We start from the raw sequence: 20,320 nt of genomic DNA, 5'->3' as shown, positions 1-20,320 counted from the left end.
TTTTATTACTGGGTATGCCGCACATATCTAGAATGGCTACTTTTTTGGCGAAATTTGTCAAAAAATGGCGACTTTTGGCGACTTTTTGCTCATTGTTTGGCGACATTTACTAGAAAGTCAGTGGCAACCCTGGTGCATGCCTCAACAAAGTCCACACATGCGTGCAGCGAGTACCACGCTTCTCCGCAGAATGACGAATAATGGCACAGCGGGTGCTACCCTACTTCACAAAAAGTTATGATTTATAGTCATGTGGGTACCTTGCAAGTATACTTGTATTAGTTGCCCCGGCTGTTTTTCAACGGGCTGTAGAAAGGCAGCTCTTTCAGCTTTCGCTGTGACTGTGCTGCGTGTTCCGCGCAGGCCTGGCGGTTTTTGAAAATGGAAAATATTACATTTTTTCACGCGAATATTTGCGCATCCTAAGCTGTTGCGAAAGCTAGTTACGTGTTAGAATTATCGCTTTTAGTTTTGTCTATGAGCCTAAAGAAACGCCTAAAGAAAAAGGCCCTAAAGAAAAGATTCGTGCATTCCGACAAGAGAAAAGCCTCATTTCAAACGTTTTAATACGCCGTAAAGCTTTAAAGTTGGCGCACCACGAGCCATGTGTGCATCTGTAATTTAACATAACTGGCAGTAAGATAAGGTTGGTAAGAAAGCGCTGCTAGCGAACCTAATGAACAGTTATTGATGCCGCATTGTGAAAAATTGGTTACACATAAGGAATCCGTGTTTCAGAATACACTGCAGAGCTGTGGCGCTGTGCGCAAGAGGTGAACGAATTGTAAAAATGCAATGATGGGCGCACACGTTGACCGAGTCTAGAAAAAGTGGCATCTGTGCGCCGGATTCATAAGCGATCCCGGAGAACACTGAAAGGCCATTGCGAACTCTCTGCTGTTTTTGACAGCCTCGTTGCAGATGGTTTCGGCGATTATAGTGTCCTCAGAAGTGTTGGGAGTGCAGAAGAGGTAGCACATGACGACGAAAAACACCTGAAGGCTGTCGAACATTCGAAGGCGCTGGTGGTCCCTGCTTGGAAGAGACCGCAGCGCCTCCAGTGCAAGCGTGACAGACGCTGCACTGTGGTAGAGCTCCAGGCGGTCGCTGCGATATTCGGCCAACTCGGCGAAGCAGCGCAGGGCTTGCATGGCCCCGTCGAACTCGACAGAATAGCTGGCGAGCTTGGCAAGGAAGAGCTGGAAAATGGCGGTGGCAAATAGTGTACCGAGAGCACCGTACTTGGTCGTGTCGCTCAAGTGCCGTCTGTAGAGTGGAAGCATCGCGAAAAAGGGAGGAAGAGTGAGTGTTCCGCTTCTGTTGTCGTACAAGTTGTAGCGCTGCTCCGCGACCAAGTCTCTGGTGTAGGTGGTGGAGATGCGATCTCTGAACGTAGCGTCGATGGTGCTCATGGCAGCAGCGATGTCTTGCCAGTTGCTGAGCAGCGATGAGCGGTTAGAGAGGCCGTATTTCCCGAGAGCCTCGTCAACGACGCGCATTGCGTCCTCGTGAAACTCGACGTGGAAATCGGCCGCGCGTAGCCTGCCGCTGGGGCCATTCCTCGAGCCGACCACGTGCATCAGTTGTCCCGATACAGCGTCTACCACGGAGGACACGTACACGTAGTCTTCAGCGTCCGTTTTCCAGAGGATAAAACGACCGAAGGTGAACTGCCCCACCAGCTTCTCGCTCAGCTGCATGCACTCGGCTCGCGCGCGCCATTCGCTCGCCATGTCCGTTAAGCCACTTGCGCCCTCGTAGTCATACAAGCTGTTGGCAAGGTCCTTGCTGATGTAGCGCATCATCTGTTGCACCACGCACCATCCGAGGTAGTAATGCAGACGCTGCTCTCCAAGGGTAGTAAACAGCTCATCCACTTTCCTGATGAGCTCCAAGTTGACTACGATGACGAGCGCATTTTCTGGAAGTCCTAGTTTGTCAACGACCGCGCGCCATGTTGTTGTGGGAACACTTCTGGTGATTTGAACGAGGCTGTCAATGCGACTGACTCGGACTTCGCCGCCGGTTTGTCCCCAGTGCACTAATGCTTGGAGAACGGTGTCCTCGACATCGAAAAACATTTCGTAGTTCATCGCAGAGCGTGTGGGTCCCTCGTTTCCGGCGTACTTAGTCTTAATCTCTTCAAAGAAACGTGCATAGGCGCCAGCATGTATGAGTTGATCGCGTGTGCCCTTCCATCCGCGCAGGAATGCCACGTCGGGAGCTACTTCGAGCACGTTGCTCGTGTTACGCCTTGAGGGCCGTATGCGCAGTATTGCCGTTACTTGAAAGATAGCATACACTGAAGCGGCTGTGGTGACAAGGTCTGGCTCGATGGACAGCTGAGGCCACGTCACTCCCGCGAGGCGGAGCTGGCGGCGGAAGGAAGGCAGCTCGTCGATGCCGTCAATCAGTACGGCCGTACACGTCTGGTAGAAAGCGGCCACTATCTGTGAAGCCGTCTGCGCTTGGGAAGGCACGAGTACGCGCGCGAGAACCCAGTGTACGTCTGCCAGGAACTCTCGCAGGTGGCTCCGATAGACAGACTGGTTTTGAGACTGCGCCCAGCCACTGCAAACGTGTGCGTAAAAGTTGACGCATGGATCTCGAGTTTGGTCCACGCTAGCAGCCAGCAAGGAGTCCAGCGCAGTGCATGAGGCCGTAGTACAGACGGTGTCTTGCGGGCGTGCGGGTACCGCGAGCAGCAGTACGGCGGTGAGTAGTGCGCACAGAGCGAGCACTGTCAGCGCGACAGCAACGTAGGTGAACAGGAGCTCCCTCTGCTCGTCCGCACCGTAAGCAAAGAGCGAGCGAGATTCGAATAACTTGGATCGTGTGGCCGAGTCTGGGGAGTGTGGATCAGAATTGGACACGATGCCGTGCTGCGCTATGCGGTAGGCACCGGGTGACCGGAAGCCGGCACCTGGTCTTAACCGATTGTCGGTAGTTCCGGTAGACGACATTGCCTCACGCGAGCCCACTGATTGGCTGACAGGTGACATGCAGTCACTCATAGGGGACATAGCATCGATAGAAGCTGCAGTCTTTGGTGACGCGGTTGTGGGTGAGAATCCGAGATCTTGTCGACGAGTGGCGCTTGCTGAACTCCGAGGCGATGAGCTTTTAGTGCTTCGACGAGGAGGCGGCAGGCTCTTGCCCTCTGCCAATATCTGGGGACGCGACTGATTCGATGCACGAGGAGGAGACTCGGTTCTTTGGGGCGTGCCTTTTTCCGTGACTGATGTGACAGCTGAAGATGACTTAGCCTCGGGGTGGCCCCTGTGAGCGTGCCTCGAATGCCTAGCCTTCCGGGCTTTGACGCTCCCAGTCATCGCTTTGGATGAGGCGTGTGACTCGTTTGACCTGCAGGCCAGACTCAACACGTGTTCCTCAATGCAGTCCCTATAGCAGGCCCTTTGTCCTGCGAGGGAGAAATACACTTGTTCTTTAGTACGTGAAAGACACAAGTTAAGCGATGCACAAGGAGCAAACACATAGTACAATACCGTTTTTTCTTCTAGACGGTCACAGGTAATGTTCGTGGAAGCAGCTATTCCACGGAACATTATCCTGCAAGATTAAATGTTTAAACAATATATGAGGTATTGTCGCCCTAAGGCAGGGTGACGTATACCCTATAGAAGCAACGAATAAAAATCAAGGGTCAAACCGGAATAGAACACAGACAGCATGGAAGTCAAGTGTTCTACGACAGAGACACGCCAGCGCTTTAAGCTGCTTCGGAAGAAGACCCCGTACAAGCGTCATGTGAAGACAAAGCTAATTATGGTTGCAGTGTTGGCTACGCGCTTCTTTATCAATGTAACAAACATTACAAGTATATGTTGCGCGAATACACCTGCGGCCACTACTTATGAACACCACATCGCATCGTGCACTTCGTGGCGCTAAAAATCGAAAGCGACGTCTCTGCTCTAACGTGGGTGCCGACGTTCCGGCGGATCATGAGTTACCCCCAAGCGAGTGTACTCTAGTGATGCAGAACTATCGATGGTACTATCGATACTCTCGATAGCTGAGTCACTATCGAACTATCGATGGTGAGAAATACTATCGATAGCGCTATCGATAGTAAAAAATTCGATGGTACTATCGATAGTATAAAATCAACAGCGCGGACTCACTGCAGAATAAACTTGGTTCCCCGCGCGCGTGGTACATAGTGGAGCCGGAGGAGCAGGCTGAAGGCCGAGAAAGTTGACATACTTGTGTTCTTCACCAGAGTGCTTTGCTGACACAGGATCATAAAGTGAAACTGTTCAGCTGTAGCGGAAAGGAAGCCTTTACATGTGGTGGGACTGCACGGCTTCGAATTGATATTGCACTTTATGATTTAAAAATAAAAAAAAATATCAAGAAGTTAATTGTAAGGAGTAACTGGTTGCTTTTGGATACAAATTTATTAAAGGATATATTCCGCCATTTTCACTGCGGAAATAATTAATTTCTCTGCAAAAAATTGCTCATAAATTAAGCGAAGCTGGCAGTAGACTATCGCAAATATTTTGGCAATATGGCCGACCAGCAACCGCATCATTATTCACACCACTATCGATAGTATTGTCACGTGGTTGTGATGCTGAACAATGCTACAGCAAGACTGGGAAATACGGACCTCTTTATTTGGGCGAACTTGTGCCCAGAAAATCAAAACTCAAAATACAAGCGATACATGCTGCGCACTGATAGCGGCGGGAGCAATAGTTAGCCGTTAAGTAATCTGATCATTGGTGGAACGCGTCGTCCTTTATACATCAGTCACCAAACCTTCCAGCGTTATCGCTGGTGCTTGCGAAGCTCTCGAATAAACTTGACTATTCGCGTCTGGCACGTAATCTTAATAGAATGATCTCAAACAATTGTGAAGCTTCTCAAACATTGCGGCGCGGTCTGCGTCAAACGTTGCTAACAGCCTTTGTGGATGAAACCCGAATACGTCAAAATGAAGCAGTAAACACGCGTGGCAGTAATATCGCTATAGTAATATTAACGATGGCACTACCGATTGCACTATCGATAGTTTGTCGGTAGTAGCACTATCGATAGTTTGTTTATACTATCGATAGTTTCAGAAAAACTATCGATACTATCGATAGTCAGTTTGTCGATAGTTCTCCATCACTAGTGTACTCGCCCTACCTGATGAGCGCACGCTTGCGCACAACTACTCCATTTGCACAAACACGTAGATCCACTTTGTGGATCGGTGTCTGTGTTGGCTAAAAGAAAAAAAAAAATACGGCTTAGAATTCCACTCGCCGACTGCTTCGCATGAAATTGATTCCCACAATGTGTGGGACCTGCCCATTTATCTGATCAGTTTTGGCAGTTCAGGGTATTCCGTTTTATTATCTTTCGAGGTAGTTATTTTCACCTGTCTTTTTTGTTAAGTCTTTAATGGTTTAAGAAAGTTTGCTTACTTCTTGTCTTGGTGCTTTATCTCCAACTTCAACTGCTGTTTCACAAATTATTCTAGCTTACGTGGGGCCTTAATTTAGGGAATTGCCGGCGAGGGAGACTTGCAGCTACAGAAGAAGGATTTTACGACTACATTAAATTGTTTAGTTGTTTATTGTACTAGGTACACATGACTGCGTGGCATGAGCCCCCACGAGCGCGTCTTGTCCCTCGGAAGCGTCTGGTGTTCTCTCCTGACTCCGACTGTAACCTGAGACAATATTTATTAGGGGCGAAGCACCTTAGGGCCGAGCCTTGTACCCCCCGCGTATAGCGTAGCTCTGGTTTACACGGAGTCCGCTAGGGGCGCTGCGGTAGCAGCGCGCGCACCCGGCGCGTGCTCTGGTTTGAATGGAGACCGCTAGGGGCACTGCGGTAGCAGCGCTCTCTCCCGACGCGTGCTCTGGTTTGAATGGAGACCGCTACGGGCGCGTTATGCTCTCAGATGCATTTCATATGACCATAAACATCCAACAACAACGAGGGGGACGTGTATAGACCTCGTCTTCGCTAACTTCAGATTACATTCCATTCAAGAACCCCTGGCTTTTCATTTCACCGATCACAAGGCGGTCCTAATGAAGGGAAAACGAAGTCCGCACCTCAACACCATATAGGCCTTATGGCATCGATAAAACAACATTGTATATACTGTACACACGTGTTTGTCACGCGTTTGCATGCTCGAGTGGTCAATCATTCACGGTTACCCGAATGATCCCCGGTGATTCGCCCACTCATCATCATTCACTTCGTGGATATGCGTGAATTTTTTTTATCCTCTCCCTGCGGCAGAATACCAGGGTCGCTTGTGGTTGCCAGACGTTGGTGGTGAATCCGAAACTGGTCAAACCTAAACTGTGTTCCTACACAGCCAACGGGGGCAGCGACGTACCGATGTTAATAGCGTACCGAGTGGCTGCCTTACGCTTTTTATACTAATATTCTACGGTATGAGGAATGGTTCTCGTAAAATTGTCATGTTTGGAACTGAAAAAAAGCGATTTCATTTGCGGGAATCGAGCGCGCCCTTCCCTTTGGCGCCTCGTTCCCCAGCTAGCGCGCGTGTTGGCCCCGCGCGGGCACGCGTCCGGGCATGCCTGGACATGCTCACATGCTCACGCCACCAAGCTAGCTTACGTCACTGCGCAACGCCGTTCCTCATTGGCCGCCAGTGACAACCCCCTTCCCCCTTGAGCTCGCTTCTGTCTGGCGCGGGCTTGCCCGCGTGAGATGCTCTCAGACTAGCACGAGAGGTTGACGCGCTGCTCTAGCAGGCGGCTTCTCGTTCGTGTGCTCGACTGCTGCCCTTTGTGTGATAGTCGTAGCGCCGCTGGCAAGCGTACTCGATCGGTCTTGCGGAGTTCCCTTTACGGCCTGCAAGCCCGTGACTGTCGTACTGTGCTGCATCTTGGGTTAATAAACCCGTGTTGTTTGTTGACATCCTGCCTCGAGTGCCTTTTCTGCGCCGTGCCAGAGTCGACGAACCCGGCCGTAGCGTCTTTGTTCGCTGCGGCAGTGGAGAACGTCGCGTCCCTTCACGGTCGCCTCGTAGGGTAAGCTTTGTGCTAAACCTATCTCCACATAACTGGCGCCCAACTTGGTTTCGGCATGGCAGCGGAGCAGTCCCTCTCGAGGCGCTCGTTCCTGCTCGATCCCGTGGCGACGGACTTGATCTCGTTCGATGCGGACGACGCCGGCAGCACGAGGTAAGCTCGCCTTAGCGGCCCTCGGCTTTCGGCCACCGGGAGAGATCCCGTCTTTGGGGCCTCCTTTGGTGATAACCGCTCGAATGTGGACTACAGTCCTAGCCCCGCCAGTTTCGGGTTTTCTCAGCTGTTCGAGACGCACGCGGAGTACGTGCTTTCGGGCCCCTCCAATGCGTCGTCTCCGCTCGCTGGCCTTTCTTTGTTAGCAGCACAGCCGAGTGATTAACCCGCCGCACCAGAGCGTCCCTACCTAGGACACATGGTGCTGGCATTCACACGCTCGCTGGCCCATCGTTGTCACGAGCGTAAAGGGTTGACAGTGTCGTCCGCGTTTTCCGACGATCATTTTCCTCATGCGCGCCTTGGCGACGCCTTCGGCAAATGTGAGCCACCGTGCTCCGTTGTCGATTCGTTTGCCTGTCGCGTGAGGCATCATGCATCCGTCGGTGCGGAAACCCTACTCTTCGCTGTGCCGTTTATTGACCCCTTGGGCCTGGCGTGCATGGCGGAGAACAGGCGCACGACCCTACAACGGCGGCGCCTGCCTCGGAGCCGCTGTACACAACTGCGGCACGGCTCCAGGCAAAACATTGCCTTCCATCTCGCGAGCAGAACCGCTGTTTCGTGCGGCGCTTCGCGGTTGGTTGTGCGCTGGGAGAATCGCGCGCGCCGATAGAGCGCTTTGTGCATCTCCCTGGTCTTTCGCTGCCCGTGATTCTCAGTCGCGTCTTTCTCGCGCGCACGGGTATCGTGAATGACTCCCCAAGCGGTGGCTACAGGGTCGTCCCTTTCGGCGCCCTACAACCATTTGCAACCCTTGTAGTGGCTACCGCTGCCTTTAAGCACGGCACGCCACACGAGATTTCGCTCGCCGGAAGCTTCTGCTATGTCGATGGAGTGCCATTGGTGGAGGAAACGAACCCCATGGCGCTACTCTGGCTTAAGCGCTTGCGCGAGCCCTCGGGCCGCCTCGCGCGCTGGGCGTTGACTTTGCAGCGGTACAACTTCGTTGTGCGCTACCGGAAAGGGAGTTCAAACGTCGTGGCTCACGCCTTGCCGCGTGCCCCCGTTTCGGTGTGACACTTGTGTTCGCCACTCCCGAGAGCAATCGCATCGAGTAGACTCCGGGGCCTCTGGCTCCAATGGGTCGAAAGGAGCGAACCCCGACGACGAATTGACTTTTGAGTCGATCGCCTCGGGTGAGCACGTCACTTCAGCCGGTATCCTCTTAAGCAGAGAAGAGACCAAAGGCACAGCAGTGCGATCCGTTTTGGGCTCCAAGAGCCGTGCTCCCAAGGCGCTGGCGCGTATTGACAGTCTGGTATTGCTGTCGGCGCCGTGTGCCGTTTACGCAGTCTGGTATTGCTGCGGGCACGTTGGATTCGCATCTGTTTGTCACCGGCGGAGTTCTCCTGTGCTCCACATCCCACCAGAGGAAGCTCCCAAGGAGTATTTCAAGGTGGGGGTACCCCGCAGTCTCAGGAAAGCCACCCTCGGCTATTTCCACGACTCGCGGTCGGCCGGACATGCGAGTGGCCGTAAGACTTTCCAAAAGTTGTGCCGCTCTGCTACCTGGCCAGGCATAAACGTGACGCTCTTCACTCCTCGTGTGACAATGCGTGCAGTCTCGTGCGGGCAAGCCCCCCCGGGCTCATGCAGCCGCCCTCAAACCCTTTCGTTGCCCGCAGTAGCGACTTGGGAGGGGGGGGGGGGAGGCGGTCACACAAGCGCAGGAAAACAGTAAGGCTGGCCCCAAGTCACGCCACCGGTAGAACCTGTGGAAACGCACTTAAGCAACCTTTCTCCCACTAACAGGTAGCTGGACTTCCTTCCATACCATGACAGTGAATGGAGAATAAGCGCTAAGGTGCGGCGGCACACGTATGGAAGTGGTAGAAGGCCCTCTTGGCCGAAAATACCCTCTGACGTGTTGTCCAAGCCATAACCTGGCAAGCGCCCCCTTTGTTGGGCAGCACTGTCAGGCAGGCACCCTTTTTGGCAAGCCGGCTATGCCGGGGGCACTCCTGTCCACTCCTGCATCGCCCTGTCGTCTCCCTGCGCCTGGCTCTACCGTGCCACCAGCCTCTTCCTGACCAGCTGGCCTGCTGTTCCCTGGTCCTTCCTGCTGTGGCCTGCTTCCTGCCTTCTGGCCTGCAGCCATCACCTCCACCCAGCCTTACCCACCTGGCAGCTTCGGCAGCCGCCCTCGGCGGCTGGTCCGCCCACTCAAGCTTTGGCCCAGGCCCGAGCGTGGTCGCTCCGGCTTCCGTTCCTGGCTGCCTGCTGTCCCGGCCTGCCGTTCCTGGTCAACCCCCGTCCCAGCGACTTCCGGCGGTTGGCTGCCGCACGCAACTTGCAGCCACACCTCGTATGTTCCCGGCTGTCAACCTCTCCAGTCCGGCGAACTTCAAGCGGGCTGGCTGCCCGCCCTTGTGCAGCCTCCCCCGTTTCGACTGGGCTGCGGACCTTCCCGGCGGTGGCCTCTCCCCGGTGGTGGAACTTGTGGTGGAACTTTTGGTGGAACTTTTGTGTGACCTAGGCCGATCAACTTATGGACTTGTACCTTCGGGAAGACGACACCCCCCTGTTGGACTTTGCCTCGTTGGCCAGCCCCCTTGCGACTGAGCTGACCTTGCCACTTGGCCTCGGACAGCCTCTTTCACAGGCTGGCCTCGGTCTTTAGGAGGGGGGAATGCGGGAATCGAGCGCGCCCTTCCCTTTGGCGCCTCGTTCCCCAGCTAGCGCGCGTGTTGGCCCCGCGCGGGCACGCGTCCGGGCATGCCTGGACACGCTCACATGCTCACGCCACCAAGCTAGCTTACGTCACTGCGCAACGCCGTTCCTCATTGGCCGCCAGTGACAACCCCCTTCCCCCTTGAGCTCGCTTCTGTCTGGCGCGGGCTTGCCCGCGTGAGATGCTCTCAGGCTAGCACGAGAGGTTGGCGGCTTCTCGTTCGTGTGCTCGACTGCTGCCCTTTGTGTGATAGTCGTAGCGCCGCTGGCAAGCGTACTCGATCGGTCTTGCGGAGTTCCCCTTTACGGCCTGCAAGCCCGTGACTGTCGTACTGTGCTGCATCTTGGGTTAATAAACCCGTGTTGTTTGTTGACATCCTGCCTCGAGTGCCTTTTCTGCGCCGTGCCGGAGTCGACGAACCCGGCCGTAGCGTCTTTGTTCGCTGCGGCAGTGGAGAACGTCGCGTCCCTTCACGGTCGCCTCGTAGGGTAAGCTTTGTGCTAAACCTACCTCCACACATTCTGCATGAGTAGTGGTATGGTGGCTAGAAGGCCTTGTCACTATACCAAACGGATCGACATCGGCTCAAGATACGGGTGCGACTGGCGAGGGCTGAAGTACACGCAACGAACAATGCAGCGTCACTTGCAACCAATCACTTCACCGTTCACGCAGAACGTAAATTATAGTGACAGGAGCGCTTAGCGCCTAGCACTAGCTTACGAACATCGTATTCATTAGATGCTGCCGGCTGCCTTCGCGGTCGTCCGTTTCCAGTATTTTTAGCATGCTTCGCGCGTGCATGCCCACAGGTCACGTAGAATGTGGACGATAATTTGGGTGGTCAAGCGGGTGGTTCGACGTAAACAATAGAGTAAATTTATAAGAATATTTCGCATCTCCCACCATGCTGTTTTGCTTAAATGACGCAAGTGTACAGATGAATGAACTCAGCGAAATTCATCGAGATACAATGATCTGGAAAGTGTACTAGCGGCAGCTTGGAGATAATTAGACGGATGGAAGTCAGACTAAATGCACTGCCAAATGACGGCAGCGTCCACTTGCCTTGTTTGAAGACCTACGTGGCAGCTTGCGACTTCCAACAAGCAATTCTTCTTCTTCTTCTTCTTCTTCTTCTTCTTCTTCTTCTTCTTCGTCAGAATCCGTGGTACCACAGCAGCTTGGTTTCTTTTTAAAGGATTTGGATTAAATGCATAATTTGACGATGATGACGACGTTGCTCTTTCTCATATGATTCGTGCCCACACTGGGGGATTGGCCAAGAATTGCTTATAAGAAATTTTGAATATTTGGAGTATTGAATAATGATTAAATAGAAAAGAAAAGCGAACATTATAAAGCAAAGAGCGCAATAATTATTTGCCTGTACATTCGGCCCAGACAGCTAAATGGCTATCCTAAATAGAAATTGGTATAATGGAATTAAAGTGTAACGAAACTTTTTTTTTTAAATTATTGATCGATTACTACTATAAGGATACTTATACAAAGATAAAGTTAAAACCGTCTTCGTTTTGTTACGTGAAAGAAAACACGAACAACATGAAAAACATTCTTGTGACTGAAGCCCAGAACCGGCGCACGAAGGTAAGCACAGTGTCTATGGTTAAGTTTAGCCCCAGGTTAGCAAATGGGATATCAAGAAGCCTTTTAACAGCGAATATGTTCTTGGCCCAAGTTTTCCAGGGACTATCGGAGTAACGCGGTTCGCAGCTCCTAGCGGGTGTGCGTCACAGTAATTGGTAAGCCCCACTTATTCAGAGACGCCGAGTAATGAGACGAGCTCTGCTCGTAGCAGCAACAAGAAGTCCGTTATTGGTGTCTGCCACTCAGCTATATACCTCATGCCATGTGGCGCCCACATGCTATCAGCGCTAAATTTCCTTGTTGTGATCAAAGGGACACTAAAGAGCAAAACGATGTTTCTCATATTAGTAAAGTACTCTTTCACAATACCAAAAACACCACGCTTGCTGCGAGAAGACGCGTAGTAAGCGAGAAAACGCGCAAAAACAAAATGTGGGTGGCGACGCCACGTTGAAGTTTCCGCACCATTCGCCGTGACGTCACATGTTTTGACGGCGCCTACTAGGGACTACGTAGTTCCTAATTGGTAAAAATTAAGTACATTGTCATCTGAGGGGGCCATAGACTTAACATGCCAAGTTTGGGGTAATTTTGTTGAGCCAATGGCGCCAAAATACGATAAATACACTTTGAAATCCGTGACGTCCCGCGGGAGATTTCGGCGCGAAATTTAAAAATGTAAATTTCTACTTGATTTCCTCCTCTATTAATAAACCTATGGTGGCCAAATTAACAACATTAGAGTTCTCAGAGCACAATTTATCGATCTAAACCGATTCATTGTTTTTCTTTAGTGTCCCTTTAAGTAGCGGCGCTCCTACGCCGCCACACCCTCGCCGCGCCGCCAACCTCCTCTTTGTTGCCCCCTTTTTCGCGGTGCCCGCGCTTCCGCCACGCTGAATGGCTGCGACGCACGATACCTCCCAGTCAGGTGACCCTGACGTCACGAAAAGCGCGCGCAAGCAAACTTCGCGCGCTTTTAGTTCCCATGAAAGGCTTTTGGTGTAGCGCGAAGGAAACACGGACATGAGAAGGCACATAGGAACACCTATGTGCCTTCGCGCACGCCATGAGCCAACACCCTCTAAAAAAAAAAAAGAAATGGGAGCTGCAACGCACGGCGCTTCAGCCAGCATGGGAACGATGGGTAGTACACGGATTTGTCTAAACTTCGTTCTTTCGGCTCAGTTTGGCTCCGTGTGGCACGGAGCCGCTTTTTTGCAAGACGAAGTTCTGCAAATGTTGAGCAGTTTCACTTCGCCACCTTAACCTTTTTAGGCTCACCAATTCAAATTGGCTCACTATGTTCACAACGATCCATTCTTTTATCCGAAACAAAACCAAAACACAACAATAAACAAAGACACAAGTGCGTTCGAAGCCCGCAAGCACGAAGACTAGGCAAATCCGTCTACTACCCATCATTCCCATGGTGGCTGAACGATCGCAGCGCCAGAGTCCCCTCTAGTTAATTTTATGAAACTCTATGCTAGCTGTAACCCAAGACGCAACATGGCGTCCACTGTAACTATCCACTGAACCTGTAACGTCCACTGAACCTGTAACTATTCCTGCCGGGATAGTTACAGGTTCATACCTGTGCGGTGGTTTCACTGCACGACCACAACGCGTACGCTTATCCTAAAAAGACAGGGCGTGCAAACAAGGACACAAGAAAGAAGTCAGGACACCACAAACGCCGACTAACAACTGAAGAGACGCACAACGGCTGAAAAGAAAGAAGGCACGAAAACTTATCTGCGCATTTCAGCGCAGATAAGTTTTCGTGTTATAATTATCTTTCTTTATATAATAAGTTATCTTTCGATAAGTTATCTATTATTATTATTATTTCGATATCTATCTATCTATTTTATCGATAAGTTATCTTTCTTTTCAGCCGTTGTGCGTCTCTTCAGTTGTTAGTCGGCGTTTGTGGTGTCCTGACTTCTTTCTTGTGTCCTTGTTTGCACGCCCTGTCTTTTTAGGATGAATACTTACCAACTAGCTCAGCTCTCGGTTATTCTAAGCGTACGCTTAGGTTGACCACAGTGAGGCACACTTGCTAGAACAGGTAGATTCTGCACTTCAGGCGAGGGAGGCATGACCACAGGTCGCATAGGTGATGTGTATGAAGAAATTGGTGACGATGCTTCGGCTTTGGCGGCGAGGCTGGTGTGCGGGGTGGACTTGGTAGGAACGTTCCCGGCGTCGGTGACGAGGCCGATACTGTCTGTCCTTGGGCTTTCTGGTCACCTGCGAACGGCACCAGATGGCAATGGTTCCTCTGGTTCAGCGCTGGGGGTCTCAACAACATACAACCTCGGTTGCTGAAAATTTGCTGGCGAAAACTTAATACTTTCGCCAGGAAGGTGATCGTCTTGCCTTTTACCAAAGCATTTAGTACTCGTCACTTCACTTGGGATAACGTAATAAAGCCTAAACTTCAACATCTGTGTCGAAGGCACAACATATCTATCTATCTATCTATCTATCTATCTATCTATCTATCTATCTATCTATCTATCTATCTATCTATCTATCTATCTATCTATCTATCTATCTATCTATCTATCTATCTATCTATCTATCTATCTATCTATCTATCTATCTATCTATCTATCTATCTATCTATCTATCTATCTATCTATCTATCTATCTATCTATCTATCTATCTATCTATCTATCTATCTATCTATCTATCTATCTATCTATCTATCTATCTATCTATCTATCTATCTATCTATCTATCTGTCTGTCTGTCTGTCTGTCTATCTATCTATCTATCTATCTATCTATCTATCTATCTATCTATCTATCTATCTATCTATCTATCTATCTATCTATCTATCTATCTATCTATCTATCCGCCTACACGTCTGGGTGCTCTCATGGTCACCTCCTTAGCTTGGTGTAGACCAAAATTGGCATGGGAGGGTAAGAGGATTTGACATATATGGCTGTCGGGTCATGACATGAATAACGTGAAAATGCCGTCACGTACGTCGTCAAACCCTTTTCTCCAGACACGTGTGGCACATACCCGTTTACCACGGGCCGCGGTGTACGGGTATGTGCCACAGGCCATTGACAGTTTATGTCTACCCAGGAGCGGCGAGAACAGACATTGGTAATTTAAATGCGAGAGCGTTAAGAAAAACCGACATCGGCAGCGTTGACCTGGCGAATGGAAAGAATGAAAATTAAGATCCCAGCAGGAGTCGAACCTAAGCATTCTGCGTGGCATTGAGGTATTCTACCATAGAGCCGTGCCTGGTCTATAACCTGGTTGGAAAAAAAAAAAAAAACGCCAGGCCTGCGCTGAAACCGCAGCACAGTCACAGCGAAAGCTGGAAGAGCGGCATTTCTAGAGCCCGTTGTGAGCTCTCTGGGGCTACAATACAAGTAACTAGAAAGGTACCCACTACGCCATAAATCACAATTTTTGTGAAGTTGGGAAGCACTTACTAAGCCATTATTCGCCATTCTGCGGAGAAGCGAGGCACCAGCTACACGTCTGTAAGGCATTATGTGCACTTTGTTGACGCGACGACTGATGACGATGAAGAATTATGGCTCAGCCCTTTGTAATGGGTTGGAAGGTTTAAACGGCCCACCAGTTATGTTTTTACATTTGGTGACGCCCGCTCGCTATTTCCCTCTCCCGTCATGCTGTATAACATACGTTGACGTGGGAGAGAGACGGGGGAGGGGGCGAACCACTTTGCTGAGACCCCGAGGAAATGGATCAAGCGCTTACGGGCTTCCTTGGCAACCAATACAAGTGCACTTGCGAGAGACCCACTACGCTCTAAATCATTGTAATTTTACTGAACCCCCGAGGAAATGGATCATGCGCTTATGGGCTTCTTGGCAACCAATACAAGTGCACTTGCGCGAAACCCACTACGCTATAAATCATTGTAATTTTTGAGAAGTAGGGCAGCAGGCACTGTGCCATTTTACGGAGACCCGTGGTACCTGCTAAACGCATGTAAGGCATTATGCGCACTTTGTTTATGCTGTGCCTGATGACGACGAAGAATTATGGCAGAGCACTTTGTAATGGGTTGGAAGCATTAAACAAACTACTCGTTGCGCGATTAGCATTGTGCGACGCCTGGTTACAGAATTCGCGTTGTGCGACGCTTGGTGCTTATTTTACTCTTCTACCACGCTATATTGCATATGCTAATGTGGTTCCTTCCCGACATGAAGCCTGTACAGGATCTTTTTGCAAAGCAGTTTCAAGCACCGGCATGGCTCAGAGGTTGAATACTGGGCTCCCACGCAGAGGGCCCAGGTTCGAACCTCGTTTCATCCTGGATTGTTTTTTTTTCTTATTTCGAGCGATACTGGTTACGGACACCGGCGGCGGCGGCGGACAACTACGGCGCCAAAAACGGCCGGTGAAATAATCTCATAACAGCTTTCGCTGTAAAACAGCCTATACAGGCGTAATGTCGGTGCAACGTCAATTGTGGTTGTGGTGCTGGCTATCTAGTTTTACAAGAAAGCAATAAACACTACGTATATACTCCTAGAAGAGTCTGGTGTTCTTTTACAGCGAAAGCTGTTATGAGATCATCTCACCGGCCGTTTTTGGCGCCGTAGTTGTCCGCCGCTGCCGCCGCCGCCGGTGTCCGTAACCAGTATCGCTCGAAATAAGAAAAAAAAAACGAAATAAGAAAAAAATTCCAGGATGGAACGAGGTTCGAACCTGGGCCCTCTGCGTGGGAGCCCAGTATTCAACCTCTGAGCCATGCCTCTGCTTGAAACTGCTTTGCAAAAAGATCCTGTACAGGCTTCATGTCGGGAAGGAACCACATTAGCATATGCAATATTGGCCTCTAGGCCCACCACTGGAAACGCCGGCGCCACCGTCGGCGTGGCGTGCTTGGCAGGATCACGTGGTCTCAGCGGCCACGTCGGCTGCTTGTGGAGCGCTGCCGCGTGCTTTGAAAACGAGTTTCAAGTATCACATGCGCTGCGGTCTCTTCAAATACGGAAGTTTTCTCGCATTTTCTGCTCAATTGAAACCATTTTAATAGAGTGGCTGCCTCCAAAGGCGACGAACATGGGGCTCTACCGCTCGGTGCCGCAGTGCCGGGCTTACGCAACGGAGTCCAGTGTCAGCCTGCACCGGTAACCGCGGGACAAGAAACTGCGTGAATGCATGGGTTGTAAAGCTAAGAACCGGCAAGTAGCCATCGGCTACGAGTCTTGTGTGGTGAAACAAGCACTTCCGCGACGAAGACTTTCGTTACTGCGTCGGTCCTGCAATGTTCGGTGAGTAGCAGACAGCGCGCACTGAGACGATGGCTCACGCGTGCTTCCCGTCGGCAAATGATGCCTATCTGCCACAGGATGGAAAAGGCGCTACCTTTTACCACGTGCGATACCATCTCAGAACCCTCCCGTGAGACCTCTTGATCGTCGGCCCCGTGCTCAGCGTCCACAAAATCGGCTGCAGATGCGCAAGTCATTGTTTATACGTTGAATAAAAAAACTCACAGGGTGCTTTATGCATTCGCCAAAGATGACTGGAAGGCGAAGCCATCTTCTTGTCAGTCGATGTATTGATTCTCCCGCGCCCCCCTCCAAAAGCGTTCTGCACCGAACGCGGTTTTGCACGGCTTCCGTGACCGATCACGGAGGCAATGCAAAGCGACCATGACGTTGAATACGTCATCATGTGACGTCACGTTATGTACTGTCATAATGACGCTACATATTTTGGCGATATGTGACGTCATGATGACGTCATATGATAACGCCATCACCTATCATGAAGGCAATGCAAAGGGACCATGTCGTGTGAATACGTCATCATGTGACATCACGTTATGTCACGTCATGGTGATGTCATAATGAAGTTGCAAATTTATGAGGTCTGTGACGTCTTGATGACGTCATATGTTGACCTCATCAGGTGACGATTACTTTTTGCGTCACTCGTCTTGGCGCCGCGACGGTCAATCTTCCCGTTTGAAGAGGCATCTGGATTTCGCCTTCATGAGCTACGCGACGTTTGCTTGTGGACGTACATAGCGAGAGAGTCAAATGCTGCGGCTGTGTGCTGCATTTATGTTGGCAATAACATTTTTTCAGTCAAGCTTGCGTTCCCCTGACGCAAACACTATGTCCCACATTTATTTGTGTCAATCTCAAACTGACGTTGGGCCTCTCCAACCCCATGTATTTTCTTGGAGCGTGATGCCACCCTGTTGGCGTTAAACACGACACTGCTGCCAAAATTGCTGGAGTACTCGTCAAATATTTACTATCTTGTTTTGCGGCTGCTGGTTGCTGCAATAACTTCTATTTTATTCACCGCTATCTCAAGTTCACGTGGGTCCTAGTTCACAGCCGACGTTTGCAGAACAAGTCCGGCGAACGTTGCTGTATTTTCTTTCTTTTCCTTGACGTTGCATGCTACTACCATGCTCGGTCTCGTAGACTATACTTCTCCTTCCACCAGCAATCTCGAAGTGGTGAAGCTTTGGTATATGAATTTGTTGATGACAGAGAGCGGCAAGTTCACTGGAATGCAAATGGAACGATAATTAAGGAACATTAAAAAAAGGCGTCGCATTTTCTCACGTTTTGCGTGAGCACCAAACGAAACGAATGCACTGAATAAAGAAACAGAAGCAGTGGCATTTGTCCGCTGAGAAGGCCAATAAATACGCAGTGCGAGACAGCTTGTCAAATGACATTGAAACGTACACGAATTTAGACAGAAAAAAAAACTGAATTGTCGGGACGGCACATCACAAAGTTGCCATGCGCACCGAAGCCGTAGTTGTAACGAAATTGTTTTTGAACTTCTCTGATAGCGTCCGCGCAACAGTAGTTGTTTGTGAACTCACAAACTCTCATATTTTGCGGCCTAAAGTTCACAGCACGGTGCCAAAACGCGCTCGTAGCAAAAGCGAAACCATCAGTACGAGCATACATGCAGACGCTCATACATGCAGAGGCACCGTCAGTTGTCGCGAACTCGTGCGATCGCTTGCTTGAGGCTCTTTCTGATATGCTCCGTTTGGTTATGCGGGCTGTCTACTCTAATGAGATATTTCACATATTTTGCACTCAGCGAGTGACTACCTTTCACGCAAGAAGCCGGTTCGCAGTGACCACGTGAAGCGGGTGCTCGGTTTTCTGCAGAGAGACAGCGACTGTAGACTATCTTGTGCTTTCTGTTCGTCGAAAATTATTCTTTTGACAGGAAAGAACATATTTCTTTTCGAAAGTACCTGCAGAAATGTCCCGGAGGGCTTCCGCGAGGTGATTTTGTAGAGCGCTGACAGCAAAACATATGGGGAGCCGCCGGCGGCATCCTGCCTAGCACGCAATCGAGGCGCGTCCGATAGAGGGCGACTCCGTAACTCCTCGCCGCCAATAGCGTGGAGTAAAATAGGCAGCAAGCGTCGCACAACGCGAATTCTGTAACCAGGCGTCGCACAATGCTAATTGCGCAACGAGTAGTTTGTTGAATGCTTCCAACCCATTACAAAGTGCTCTGCCATAATTCTTCGTCGTCATCAGGCACAGCATAAACAAAGTGCGCATAATGCCTTACATGCGTTTAGCAGGTACCACGGGTCTCCGTAAAATGGCGAAAAATGGCACAGTGCCTGCTGCCCTACTTCTCAAAAATTACAATGATTTATAGCGTAGTGGGTTTCTCGCAAGTGCACTTGTATTGGTTGTTAAGGAAGCCCATAAGCGCATGATCCATTTCCTCGGGTTGGTTGTTTGGTTGGTTGAAAAACTTTATTTGGGTCCTGCAAGGCGCGCGTCAGCGCGCAGCGGGCGACTCCCACGTCGGGACCGTCAGACCAAGCCTGCCGGCCGCTCCGCGGGCCTGCTGGACGGCCCAGAGCTGGTCAGCCAGGAGGGAGCTGCGGGTCTCAGTAAAATTACAATGATTTATAGCATAGTGGGTTCCTCACAAGTGCTGCCGAGGAAGCCCGTAAGCGCATGATCCATTTCCTCGGGGTCTCAGTAAAGTGGTTCGCCCTCCCCCCCCGTCTCTCTCCCACCTCAACGTATGTTATACAGCATGACGGGAGAGGGAAATAGCGAGCGGGCGTCACCAAATGCAAAAAACATAACTGGTGGGTCGTTTAAAGCTTCCAACCCATTACAAAGGGCTGAGCCATAATTCTTCATCGTCATCAGTCGTCGCGTCAACAAAGTGCACATAATGCCTTACAGACGTGTAGCTGGTGCCTCGCTTCTCCGCAGAATGACGAATAATGGCTTAGTAGGTGCTTCCCAACTTCACAAAAATTGTGATTTATGGCGTAGTGGGTACCTTTCTAGTGTACTTGTATTGTAGCCCAAAGAGAGCTTACAACGGGCTCTAGAAACGCCGCTCTTCCAGCTTTCTCTGTGACTGTGCTGCGGTTTCAGCGCAGGCCTGGCGTTTTTTTTTTTGTGTACGTGTCTGTTAAAGGCTGGGTTCCGCGTTTTCAAGTATATACTCCCACGATACAGGCGTCATATCCGATTAACGGCTTTGGTTCCAGTGTTGGCTTCCGCTTTTATAGCAGTCTAATGAACAATACATTTGTATTCCTATAATTCAACAAGCTATAGTGAAAGATTGCTCGACCCTGGAGCAATGCATTAACGAAAGCTACGTGTGATATTCACATGATTGCACCATAAAATGCACTTAGTTTCGATAATACTGACGTAAGTACTCTAATGTGAGGGCTGACGTTACGTTTAACCATAAGTTGCCCTTTAAACGCCAGTGTTGTCGATGTGCCTGGTA

The 20,320-nt window shown here is 50.5% G+C and overlaps 1 protein-coding gene across 1 annotated transcript; it reads right to left on the bottom strand.

The window, feature by feature from the left end:
- Window positions 1-821: 821 nt before the first annotated feature.
- LOC119395135 (uncharacterized) lies at window positions 822-3,332 on the bottom strand. Its single transcript, XM_037662423.1, has one exon. The coding sequence runs from the start codon at window positions 3,330-3,332 to the stop codon at window positions 822-824; it is 2,511 nt and encodes an 836-aa protein (XP_037518351.1).
- Between the last annotated feature and the right edge of the window lie 16,988 nt (window positions 3,333-20,320).

The sequence above is a fragment of the Rhipicephalus sanguineus genome, chromosome 5 (assembly GCF_013339695.2).
Source record: "Rhipicephalus sanguineus isolate Rsan-2018 chromosome 5, BIME_Rsan_1.4, whole genome shotgun sequence".
In the NCBI taxonomy this organism is placed as follows: domain Eukaryota; kingdom Metazoa; phylum Arthropoda; class Arachnida; order Ixodida; family Ixodidae; genus Rhipicephalus; species Rhipicephalus sanguineus.
This window is presented reverse-complemented; position numbering and strand designations above follow the sequence as displayed.

Bases quoted from the DNA above. Each gene is read 5' to 3' on its own strand.
- LOC119395135 (XM_037662423.1), bottom strand. From the start codon at position 3,332: ATGACTGGGAGCGTCAAAGCCCGGAAGGCTAGGCATTCGAGGCACGCT.